We start from the raw sequence: 13,424 nt of genomic DNA, 5'->3' as shown, positions 1-13,424 counted from the left end.
GGGCAGGAATTCAAAATGATCTGGAACTTAAAACAGCCTGAAACAGCTCTAAGCTGGCTTTTTGCAGTGCTCTGGGCAACAGTTTCCAGACCACAGTTCCCTTTCTCTCTTCTCAAATACAATACCATTATGCTTTAATGCACCAGAATGGAACATTACCTTCCATGCTTTACTCACACTGAATGTGAAAAAGAGATCATGTGAACATTTATTTTAAGTTATGAAGATACTTTGAAGATCACTTAGTGCTGGCTTTCATATTAAACAAACAAACAAACAAACAAACAAAAAACCAGGCCAGGCGCAGTGGCTCATGCCTGTAATCCCAGCACTTTGGCAGGCTGAGGCGGACTTGAGGTCAGGAGTTCGAGACCAACCTGGCCAACATGGTGAAACCCCATCTCTACTAAAAATACAAAATTAGCCGGGCTTGGTGGCGGGCACGTGTAATCCCAGCTACTCTGGAGGCTGAGGCAGGAGAATCGTTTGAACTCGGGAAAGGGAGGCTGCAGTGAGCCAAGATGGCACCACTGCACTCCAGTCTAGGCAACAAGAGCAAAACTCCATTTCCAAAAAACAAACGACAAACATCACACACACAAACACATTTACATGCAGGCGTGTACACACACGACAACAGCAAGAAAACTTTTCTCCTATTTGCTAATGTAAGTCTAATTTTTTAATCTTTTGGGAAACTGTAGGTAGAATAGAAGATAGTAACAGCCAAGGAATTACTATAGGATGTGATGAGGGTTCGTTGGTTGAAAGTGAAAGAAAATGCTCACTCTACTTCCAAGAGAGCAATTTAAGATACTATGCCTGTGTCCAAGACAATACATTTGTATTTGGTCTCTCCTGGACAGACAGAGTTCAAACTCCCATATCACTCTTCATTTTCATTGGTTGTTTTACTTTTATTTTCTACGGTTTTGGGTTTAGGCATGTTGATGCTGTGTTAAGCACAAAATGATTTATGTCAGATTGTCAGAGTAGATCATGCCCTTCTCTTGTTCTGTATACTCTGCCTTTAGTTTATTCATTTATTTTTTGCATTATTTTACATTTGCGAGCTATCAATTCCCAGATCCATATTTTCCTTTTCTTCATATTTGTCTGACATGTATTTTTTGTATCATTTTGTTTTAGCTCCATTCTTACATACAGCATATACTTAGATTTTTATTTTGATCCAAGTTGGAAGTCATTTCCTTTAGATTCTGAGTTTATCTCATTCATATTTCTTGCTCAACAGATTCACTTGGCCTTAATTTTGTTCCTTTATGTTATGTTATGGTCTCTGGAGTATTTTCTTTATTTTCCAACTTTTACTACAGAATTTGTGTTCTTTGTGTGTGCTCTTTTTGGTTATATAGACATTTAAGGCTGTGGATTAGTTTTCCTGATGACTGCCTTTATAATTTCTTTTCTTTTCTTTTTTTTTGAGGCGGAGTCTTGCTCTGTCGCCAGGGTTTCACCGTGTTAGTCAGGATGGTCTTGATCTCCTGACCTTGTGATCTGCCCATCTCGGCCTCCCAAAGTGCTGGGATATAATTTCAATAATATAATGAAACTCTATATCTTGATTTACAAACTTTAGGCAATATTTATTTACTCCTAACTCCAAAACAACTCTCCCCCTATTATAGGCGACTGGAGGTGGGAAAAAGCTGAGTTAACGATAAGTATTAAGGCATTAATTTGTGGGTGAAGGTTGTGGCATATGTCTGGATAAGTCTGGAGCATGAGGGTTTGTGGGCAAGTCTGGGGCATGAGGATGAGAAAGAAAAGTAGTGAGGAAACAAAAATGGTTATGGGCAGGGCACGGTGGCTCATGCCTGTAATCCTAGCACTTTGGGAGGCCAAGGCGTGCAGATCAACTGAGGTCAGGAGTTCGACACCAGCCTGGACAACATGGTGAAACCTCGTCTCTACTAACAAAAAAAAAAAATTAGCAGGGCTTGGTGTTGGGCTCCTGTAATTCCAGCTCTTTGGGAGGCTGAGGCAGGAGAATCACTTGAACCCGGGAAGCGGAGGTTGCAGTGAGCTGAGATCACCCTGCTGCACTCCAGCTTAGGCGATAGAGTGAGACACAGTCTCAAAAACAAACAAAAACGATAAAAGCACAATCCATTGATTGAAAAGGATGCAGCTGGGCATGTTGGAAGCACACAGGGCATGGGAGGGAGCCTGGGCCCAACCCATAGGATGATGTCCATTCTAGCCAAAGGGGCAGGGGTGGCTGGAAAGAGCTCCAGGGCGAGGTTCTAGGCCCTGTCCACTTGGCCTCCATACCAAGTCCTGTGTCCCTCCCCAGGAGCAGAAGCTGAAAGAATGTGGGAACAGAGGCCCCAAAGGGCCAACCCCACCTCAGTCCACAGCAACCACTTGCTGTCACTTAGGGGAAGGGGGAGGGCGTGCCAGCAGGGGGCGTGGCCCCACACGGCCTGTCACACGCATGTGCACTGAGTCGACCAATCTGCGAGGAGCGTAGGAAGTGCTGTCGGCAGCTCTCACGAGAACTGAGTACTTGTTTTCTTTTTTGTTTTTTGTTTTTTGTTTTTTGTTTTTTGAGACAGTCTGGCTCTTGCCGCCCAGGCTGCAGTGCAGCGGCGCGATCTGGGCTCACTGCAACTTCCGCCTCCCGGGGTCAAGCAATCATCCTGCCTCAGCCTCCTGAGAGGACCCGTTTTCTAAGAGATCCTAGTGGTGCTGTTGTCTGCAGGTTCTTTGAGGGCGCCACATCAGGGGTCCCTCAGGTGAAGCGCTCGCGGTGGGGAGGCGGAAACGCAGGCACGAGGCCCTCTGGGAACCAGGGTGTGAAGCGCTGGGCCGCCCGCTGACCTGTGAGGAAATGCCCCTGGCGTGGTCGCCTGGGGCCTGGGTCAGGGTGAGGTCCTGAGGGTGGGCTGGGGTGGGCCAGGGCAGGGAGGGAGCTGGAGCCGCCTGGGTGATCCCTAGGGCCCAGGAGGGCTTGTGTATGTGTTGGGGGGAGGTGCGGAAGGTGGGGGGAAGTGGGGGTGGGGCGAGGGTGTTGTTGGGGACAGTCTGAGTGGGGCCCTCCTGCCCAGCCTCCCGTCAGGACAGGACACTTGGGGTCATCAGGGGTCCCCTGTGCATCCAGGCGGGTGAGTGACAGTGCAGCCCCTGACATTACTCTGGAGGTGGCTGGGGAGATCCTGTGTCACCCGGCGGCCCTCCCAGCCACACGGGGTCGCTGGGGGACCCAGAGGTAGGGCTGAGTTCTGTCCCAAAGGTGCGGCGAGGATCCCGCAGACGCCGTGGAGTTCAGGTGTGAGGGGCAGCTGTGAGCTCTGCAGCCAGTCCCGGGGACGGGCTGGACGGGCTGGACGGGCCAGGACAGGAGGGGACACTGGCATCTTTTCGGTCCCCTCCTGCTCCCACAGGAGACCCAGGGCGTGCCAGCCCCACCCTTCTTGAACCTGTGATCCCAATGGCTTTCCTTTCCGATGCCAGGGTTCCTTTGCTTCCTTAGTGTGCCTTTGCCCTCATCAGGTTCAGGGATCACCTGTAGCTTCCCAGGACAGCCAGCCACGGATCCTGTGGGCAGGAGGGCTGCCAAGGCCCAATTGGAGGCTCAATTTATGGCGGCCCAGGGGAAGGAGCATGCAGGTAAATACAGCCCAAGGTGACCCGGAAGAAAGTGCACGCCCAAGAGGACGGTCTGTCTGCTTTCTGCGCTGGGGGCACAGGGGTAGCCCAAGGACCCGGGCCCCTTCGTGGCTTTGGAGTCCATCGTGCACGTGCTAAGATGCCCCAGGTTTTCAAAGCAGGCTCAAGGGCCTTAGGCTTCCCATGAAAGGCTCCCCTCATAGCGGGGTTACAGATGCTCCCAGAGCAGCTCTTCTCATGAGTGCAGTCATGACATCCAAGGGGTCTGACGTGTAGTACGTTGTTTACTGGGACTTGAACCCGAAGGGCTTCCAAAAGTGCCTTGATAAAATGGTCAGAAGCCGGTGATTCCATGTACAGCTCTGCTTTAAAGCCTTAATTGGCAGATAGCCAAAAAAAAAAAAGTCTACAACTAGTACATTTCTCCACAAAAAAAGTCCACAACAGTGTCTTCCTCTAAAAAAGGTTTGTCTTTTAAATTTTAATGCAGGAAAGGATCCAGTCAGTGACAAATGTGAGGAAAGAAACCCTTTTACAGAAACAAGGGAGGAAGATGTAACTGATGAGCATGGGGAAAGAGAACCTTTTGCTGAAAAAGACGAGCACAGGGGGTAAAGTGTTTAAGTCACTTTTGCCTGTCGGATAGGGTCTTTTAGGAAAAGTCACCTTTGGACCATGTCATCACTGTTCTATTCTGTACAGAACATTTCACATAAGACATTTCTTTTCCCAACAAACATGGCATTTTGTGTAGTATTATGCTAAAATTTTGATGTAACTTTTTTTACAGGGCTAATACCAAGAAGCCAGAAGATACTGCAGGTATATTTTAGGAGTTATCTGTCATTTATGAAAATTGTTTTCAATCATGCAACTGTTGCAGTAAGTTATATGAATCAGTGGATGACAAGACTGTCTTAAATGGCTTATCATATGTAGCATTTAACATACGTATTTAATGTAATCTGTTTGATAAATTTTTCTTACCTCTTTGATTGTTGATGTGGAATGTGAGAATGCTTCTAATAATGGTGAAGCGAGGTGGATGGCTTTTCTTTCATACACGTGGAAATTTAATTGTTTGGAGAATATTAGAGGACATTGGAGGAGAAACAGCTCTATTCGTTCCTTTTAGTGTACGCAGATTAAGTCATATATCAGGTTTTTTGGGGGTGCATGTGCAGGTGTGTTATATAGATAAATTGCATGTCACAGGGTTTTGGTATACAGATTATTTTGTCACCCAGCTTATAAGCATAGTACCTGATGGGTGGTTTTTGATCCTCACCCTCCTCCTACCCTCCACTCTCAAGTAGGCCCAGTTGTCTGTTGGTCCCTTCTTCCTGTCCGTATGTACTCAGAGTTTTTAATATGAGTTTTTCATGTTCTTAATTTAGCTATTCTATTGTCACAGCTTTCTGATTTTGTTTTCTTTGAAGTACAAGAGAAAATTGAATTCTCTAAAATCGTTTTCTATTATTATTCCAGTAATAAACTGTGTAGTACAAAAGTAAGGACAACTTTTCTATCTAGTGAGAAACATGTAATTGGATCCAAAAACTCATAAACTTTATATTGCTGTGTGAAATATTAGTTGCACTGTTATAGGGACCATATTTTCAAAAAAGTTTGAGAAAATTTCTGTAAAGATGATGGAGACAATACTCTTATTTTTGAAAAGCTCAATTCAGTTTTCAGCTCTTCGATAGCGATGATTCATACAAGCAGTATATTTGGAAAGCTTTGCTCTGCTTGGTGACAAAGTGCCGGTTTTGTGAGCTGCCTAATACATTGGGCGTTATAGATGGAGACTGTATGTAAAAAATATTTGCATTATGGTACAAATCTTTTATGATTGCTGAAAACTGTTTTTAGCAATTGATGGTAGGTCTCTGATGTGAAATCATGTTTAGGAAAGCATTCCTTGCAGTATTACAGTTTTCTGAAACACAGCACTATGGGCACAAATGTCATATAAAAAGCTGCAAGAAAATATTTTAAAAGTGTTTTTGAGTGTATTTCTTTACCTAAACCTAAATTTTCATACTCATGGCCATGGCTTCTTTTATTAAAATACAGTTAATAGCATCAATCACTAGATTGCTTAAAAATGCTTTTCTTACTGTGTATTAACTTATTTCTACCCTTTGGATGGTTTTATTATATGATACCTTTTTGTGTGCTTTACATAATGAGTTGTGCAGTATTTCATGGAAACATCTCCTTTGAATTGTAGGACATTTTGTAAATGTAGAAATTGAAGTCTGTGCTTATAACCCTTTCTGCACATTTAAAAAATAGAAACTTTTAATTATTTGCTTTTTTTCATCATCCGTCAATTAAGTGATTTTCAGTTATACAAATTGGAATTGAAATACGAATATTAATACCTGAAATGTTTTACAGAAAATAAGTGAGTAAATCTTGCTTTTTGAAATGATTTTTGAATTTTATATTTTAAATATCCTTCTTGTATTGCTGAACCATAATGTCCCATATTGATGTCAGTACATGCAAATAAACTACTTTTCAACATTAACTTTTAATCCATTTTCATTTACTATCTAACTGACATTAAAGAGGATCTTACTGCAAAAAGAAAAAGGATGAAAATGGATAAAGCTTGCAGCAAAACAAAGAACAAAAGTAAAAGTGCTTTGAGAAAAAAACAACTTAAAAGGTATGACTGTTGGCTTTCTCGCGTAATGATATTTATATCATTTCTTTGTATTCGTTGGTGCAAATAATTTCAAAAACTACCCTGTACATATTGGCATCTCTAGTGAACAACATATTTTACTTGATTGTTCTCTAAGCAGGTAAGTTTCTTTAGTTTTATAACCTTAGTTTAACAGAATCAAGAGATATTACCTAGAAGCCAATGAAGATAACCTCTTTTTGCCTTCCAGATAAAAATAGTCTTCCTGTAAAATTAATGTTTATCCATTTCTAGAAATATGGTAGCTGCATATAAGATAAATGTTCTCAATGTTTAGTCTGTAGATCCTTAACGATACTCAATTATGTAGAAAGGGATAACCTTATGTTGTAAATAAGTTATCTATTTTAGTTAAATTGTTTTCACTGTTTCTTTTGCAAAACCATTGGTGTGCCAAAGTGGAGAAATAGTTAAGTGAAGCATTTCTTCTGGGAAATCTTACGGGATGAATGGCTATGATAGTCTTGAACCTACTTATGAGAACCCATATGTTATTCAGTAAAAGGAAATGAAAAGTAAACTGCTCTTAGAGAAAATGAATGTTTCTGGGAAACTTATAGTGCAGTAAACCCTCCTTTGTCTTCAGCAGGTAAAGAATATAAGATAGCTGCTCTAGTAGTCAGGAAGGAAGGAATCCTTTCAGAATGAGAGCAACTCATTTCACCTTTTTCCAAAAAGAAGATTTCAGCTACTATTACTCCCTTGCTACTTTATAGGATAAATTATGTCAAGTCAGTTTGGGTTTGAATAGGATTAATTTTTCATCTCTCTATGAAGTTTGACCGTGTTACTTATTATGTGTTACAGGCAGAAACGTGATTATATACATTCTCTGAAGTTGCTGAATGTCCTTGAAGAATACATCACAGATGAGCAGAAAGAAGAAGAAGAAGAAGAGGGAGAAGAAGAAGAACTAATTGTTGGTATCAGGCTTAGCTTTATGTTTAACCTGTTGTATCAATGTCTCAGGGAGTAATTGTTCATGCAGAAATTCAGCAAAGAAGGAAGAGTGCATGAGCCCAGAGAGGGGGCCCGTTAGTGGACTCATGTACCAGGGGAATATAATTGCCATGCAGCATTAGGGGTCCAACTGAAGTCAGCATCATAACGATGAAGAAATGGAAGTGAGCCCAGTTGGAGTATTTGTGTAAGAGCAGCTGTAGGGTTGGAATTTCCTGGGTTGGGGTCTAGCCGAGCAGATTGACAGAGGGAGAGTTGGGCAGGGAATAGATGCAGGGATGAGGATAGATGACTGGCTGTGGAATTTCAGCTGGGACTGAGTTACCTGAGCACATGGGGTGGGCAATGGGCAGTAAACAGTGCTCCATTCAGTGGGTGTCAGGTCCCGACAGACTCCTGAGCTGTAGTACTGAAGTGAGTGACCTACAATGGCAGGGAGGTAGTGGCTGTATGTTGGGAAGATGGAGAAACAGCTGACTACAGTGGTTCAAGGGCTGGGACTATGCAGCCACACTGCTTGGGATCCAACTCCAGCTTGACCGTTGCTAGCTCGGAAACCATGGAAAAATTATTTATCTCTGTGCTAGCTCGGAAACCGTGGAAAAATTATTTATCTCAGCTTGACCATTGCTAGCTCAGAAACCACGGGCAAATTATCTACGAAAGGAGACATGGTAAGAGTACCTACGTCAGAGTTGTTGGAGGATCAAAAGGTTTCTATGTAACGGGTTTATTTAAGTTTTTCAGGATGTGATCTGACCCATGGTTGCTCCTTATCATTGCTATTATTAATATTACGTAGGTGTTGCAGTCATTGGGAATGACAAAATCTAGGGGATGACTGTGCGAGTGAGTGCCACGTAGAGGAGAGGAGAACACTGTTGCTGGAGATTAAGTCAAGGTGCAGAAAGGCCATCATTATTGGGTGGTTCATCTATGTGCCTATTGAAATGACCAAGATTTAATACATGCTTAAAATCCTAGAAAGAATGTTTCTTAGTTAATTTCTGTATAGATCTTACCTATCTGTGGTCAACAAATTGTAGGAAGGTTCATCAAATATTCTTCATTGGAAATCAAGAAATTAGGACATACGTGTTGAATATGTGAAAGTAAGAAAATTATTTACTTAATGACTGATGAAAAAGGTTAATACATCATTTTTAGCATGTGATTGGCGAACACGATCGTTTAAAATTGGTCCTAAGTGTTGTCTAAAAGAAAGTGTTCAGAAGTATTGATTTAAAGAGTATTCCTTTAAAGCTAATGGAGAATTGTGTTTTGTAAGTATTAAAATTTACCCAATTTTTATCACTATTTTGTTGTGGAATTCTAGAAAATATTTCAAGAACAACAGAAGAGGTGGCAGCAATATAGAAGTGTTAGGAGAGAGAGGCTGAAAGAGATGAAGCTGCTACGTGACCAATTCTTAAAGGTCTGTTCTATTTGGTAACATAATACATTATAAAATATACCACGTGCATAATAGAAGAAAGTCTGCTTGTTTCTGAATGTATGGAAAGACATTTTGGTTATACATTTTAAATTACTTACCATTTTCACTTTGAATGTATTGTTCCAGATATAATAGTATTGGTAAATGTATTTTTAGGATTCATGAATAGTTTGTAGGAGTTATTTAGAACAGAAAAAGGTAAAGTGGAAATTTTACCTAGAAATATACATCTTATGTATAAAATTGACACTTTATTAACACATTAACTTATTTATGCCAGAGGTTGCAAATTGTTTTTGTGTATGAAAAATCAGACCTTGGCAATGACCTTGAGCAATAGGATATACATGATTCCCACAAGGTTAGCGTTCCTATATGGAACACTAGGCATAAATGGGTTTTAATGAAGATACTATTTTCAGTTTTCAGAACATCAATGACAGATCTATGGTGGAAGGCAGGAAGTCCATAAATCCTTTCTGGATATCTTTTTTACTTGTGTTGTTTCAAGAGTTTTAGTTAAATAGGAAGTAGGCAAGTGTAACTACTGAGTGTCTCTTTTATTTCCTGCTGTAATACAGGAGCGTTTTAATGGCATATTCACTCACAAAATTATTAGTAATTGTTTTACATGACAATTTGTAATCATAAGAGATGGTTCAGATGTATAACAGAATGGGAAAGCCAGCAGATTATTAACACGTTGTGAATTGTGAATTATCTGCTGTCGTATAGCACGTTAGCAAATTAACATCAGACAATAACCTCTTCTTCATGTAGATGTAGATAATTTAGGAAGCAATGGAATTCTTTTTTGGAAGGCCAGGTATTCTTTTTAATAATCTTGTGAAAAGACATGTTCATATGTCACTCCTCTACACTAACTGAGATGTGTTAAATAAACTGAGAAAAGAGTTTGAAAATAAAATTTTCAAGCAACTTGAGGATGATCTATACACAGTTATTTAAATAGAAGTTACAAGTAGAGAACATGTTGCTATAATGCTCCCCAGATACCATCTATTAATTGGTAGGAACATGAAACTAGAAGTTTTCCTGTCAGTATTAATGTTCCATGTTACCACTTACGGTATCGTCTTAGACTCTTTTGAGTCCATTATCCTTCCCATGCAGTTATCATGAGACAAGTTTTACCTCTGCAATGGTCCTTTAATTTCTTTCTTTAAATTCCCACTGGGGCTGCCCTAGTTCAAGACCTCATTCTTCCTTGCTTGTACTATTAAACTCTTTTCTGAGTTCTCTCTTCTCTTCTGAGCCATCCTTCACTGATCGGCAATATTACCTTCCTACAACCCTCCCCTTCCTAAAATGCTTCCTAACCCTTCGCTCTTCCCAGCCTGTCAGTGGTGCCCCGTCTCAGTTCTTAGATGTTCAGAGACTCCCCTTTACATGACCCCCTCTTAGGCTTGTTTTGCCGCTGTCTGTCTTTCCTCCCACTTCTCCAGGCTGACCGCCTTCCCTGAAGGAACTCACTGTTACTCCCATGCTTTGCTCATGCTCTTCCCTCACAGTGCTTTTAAAATCTTTTTTTTTGACTGATTGAAACCTTTTGCCAACTAAATCAACATCAGTCTCCATTTTTGGCTACATGTCTGAGTGAGTTGCCCTTCCATAGCAGTTACACGAGTTTTGTATTCCTTTTTTTTAAATTTGTGCATTTGCTCATGTCACAGGAATATGGAAGATTGTGTATTCATTTTTTATGTCTTCCTCAACATTAACATACAACATTTTAGGGAGTAGGAACTGTTGAACTATTTGTTGAGTAAAGAGTATATATTTCAAACATAGTTACATTTTCTCTAACTGGATGAGGTCATATCACCGACCATTTTATCCCTTCAGTGGAAACCATGTTACGTAGACTCTTGCTGATAATATATGGGTCACTACCTGCTGAAAAAATATAATATTTCATGATATAAGTCTGCCCGTCTTTTTCTGTCTTTGCTCCATCTTGACCTTAAGATATTCTTCAACCCATTGTATTTAAGCAAAGTACATGACTGTTGGACCTGCTAAAACAATATGTCACTGAAATCTGGCATTAAAAAATTTAAGTGGGTATTTGGAGCTCCATGTATTGATTATAGTTTGTTCTATTTGAAATGAATAGCCAGCATCCTTTGAATATTAAAAGCTGTTTCCTTTTGACATTTAATTAACTCTGTTTAAAATGCGAGATGTAAAGTGGTGGTTTGTCAGTGAACTAGACTTTTTCTTTTAGACTCTTGAGAACTTTGAAGACCTTTGTGACAGAGTTTTTTCTGATGAAGACAGTGAACTTGACAACTAGACATGTTTTTAAATAAAATTGTGTCGGAGACTGTAAGTAGTGCATATTTAATATTAAAAACTCAGGATTGATGTAAGCACTGGAATATTTTATTTGCAGAAATGTGTATCACAGTTACTTAAATTTTTTTTTTGAAACAGCTTTTGGAAGAGTTGGCACTTACTCAGTTGTCTCTTCAACCTCTGTTATTCTGATGACTGAAGAAAGAACTTGAACCTATGTTATATGATACAAGCACAACTTGAGCTACAGTAAACTACATGACAGTGTTTTGATAATTGTTATATAAATCAGTATAGCTCCTCTGTCATTTGTCTGTTACATGCCAGACCTCGTTTCTATGATCTGTTGAATGAACACTAGACACTTCTGTGAGAAAGCAGCAATTGCACAGTTATGTACACGGTCAATTAAATTTTAACATTAAAGATAATTTAGATTTCACTTTGCCTCTGTGGATCTGTATCAGTTCCAAAAGTGTAGAAAGCACGGGCATAGAAAAGTACATTTTTCTCTAATAAAAGAAGACAAAGCCTGCCAGGTGCGGTGGCTCATGCCTGTAATCCCAGCACTTTGGGAGGCCGAGGCAGGTAGATCACTTGAGGTCAGGAATTTGAGACCAACTTGAACAACATGGTGAAGCCCCATCTCTACTAAAAATACAAAAATTATCTGGGCGTGGTGGCACACATCTGTAGTTCCAGCTACTCAGGAGACTGAGGGAGGAGGATCGCTTGAACCCGGGAGTCGGAGGTTGCAGTGAGCCAAGATTGTGCCACTGTACTTCAACCTGGGCGACAGAGCAAGACTCTGTCTCAGAAACCAAGAAGAAGACAAAAGCTGTCTTAACTGTGCATTCTTTTGTATTTACTCATTAGGATAAAGAGGCAATTCCAATGAAAGCAGGACTTCAAAAAGTAGATATACTCTATGGCCGTATCAAAATTATTAAGAGCACCTTACTGTCTGTGTTCTTGAAAAAAAATTATACTACTGTAAATGATTAAGGCAACTGAGCAAGATATATTAATGCCAGTGCTGAGCCACTGGTTTGTGGGTTTGTCATTTCCACAGATAACAAAATGCCATTTAGTTTGTTTTGGTCCACCATTCAATGATACCTCCCCTCAGCACTGAATGAAAGTATTTTATTAACATTTATGTATGCTTACAATTATTTCACATCTGTGGCAAGGTGAATTATGTAGAGTGCTTTGTTTATTCAGTTTAATATTCATGGATTATGTGGAAGTTTAAGTATATGTACATCTAAAAACTTGAATGATGAATTCGCCTACCTTTCCTTTTTTTAATGTGCAGTTTTCACATGCAACAACATATAACAACATGTAAAAATGATTTTTACATGCATGTAAAAACGTTTTGCATGCAACAACATGTTAAAAAGATGTACATGTTTTTACATGTAAGATTCCTTTTTACATGTAAATTTTACATGTTTTTACATGTAAAAATTTTACATGTAACAACATGTAAGAAAAGAAATGTTCATTTGGAAACACTTTATTTTGTAAATATGAAATTCAGAATATATATGGAGTAAGCGAAGTAAATGTATTCTTTTGCCAGGTTTCTGAAATTCCATTCATGAATCCTTCAAAACACAACACTCCACTGGGAGGAGAGGAGTGACTTCCTCTCATTTTTCCTTGTGCTTTTTATGTTAATTGGCCCCTATATACCACTCATCTTTTCTAGGTTTTCCAAGTTTAAGAAAAAAAAAAAACAATTTCATTGAGATTGTGTTTTTCTGCCTGCAGTCACTTATACAGCTATAAGCGAGTCCCTATGGGGAGCATTTCATTCCTAAAGTTTGCATTTTCATAAAGGATTTTCCTTTTCCCAAAGCGTGTGTTGGTAGTAACAAGTACTATTAAGTACTACTTCAGGTTTCTAAGAAGATCCTCATTTGAGATTTCTTTCAGTAGTTACAGAGGCAAAGTAAGCACTGCAGAGGTCCATGTGCGAGTTCTGTTGTACATACTGGGCTATCTGACTACTATTTACTCTATAGTGGAAGGACAAGAAAGAGGCCACAAGGTACTTAATGATGGAACAGTTGATATTTATGCCACCCCTTACTACTTCAAACGAGTAACTGTGTACTTGAAGTCATATTATTTTTGGAGACCAGGTGTCGCTCTGGCCCAGCCAGAGTGGTACGATCATAGCTCATTGCAACCTTGACCTTCTGGGCTCAGGCGATCCTCTCACCTCAGCCTTCAGAGTGGCTGGTACCACAGGTGTGTGCACCACACCCGACTTATATATATATGTATAAAATATATATAAAATATATAGTATAATTATATAATATA

The 13,424-nt window shown here is 40.0% G+C and overlaps 1 protein-coding gene across 1 annotated transcript; it reads left to right on the top strand.

Moving 5' to 3' along the window:
• The first annotated feature begins 2,492 nt into the window (after positions 1 to 2,492).
• Positions 2,493 to 12,372, top strand: FAM9B (family with sequence similarity 9 member B). The gene is made up of 9 exons (XM_025372836.1): positions 2,493 to 2,759; positions 3,517 to 3,633; positions 4,124 to 4,244; positions 4,424 to 4,455; positions 6,214 to 6,313; positions 7,160 to 7,271; positions 8,649 to 8,747; positions 11,017 to 11,117; positions 11,226 to 12,372. The coding sequence occupies exons 2-8, from the start codon at positions 3,606 to 3,608 to the stop codon at positions 11,083 to 11,085; spliced, it is 561 nt and encodes a 186-aa protein (XP_025228621.1). The 5' UTR covers positions 2,493 to 2,759; positions 3,517 to 3,605; the 3' UTR covers positions 11,086 to 11,117; positions 11,226 to 12,372.
• The last annotated feature ends 1,052 nt before the right edge of the window (positions 12,373 to 13,424 follow it).

Source organism: Theropithecus gelada, chromosome X, assembly GCF_003255815.1.
Source record: "Theropithecus gelada isolate Dixy chromosome X, Tgel_1.0, whole genome shotgun sequence".
Taxonomy (NCBI): domain Eukaryota; kingdom Metazoa; phylum Chordata; class Mammalia; order Primates; family Cercopithecidae; genus Theropithecus; species Theropithecus gelada.
This window is presented reverse-complemented; position numbering and strand designations above follow the sequence as displayed.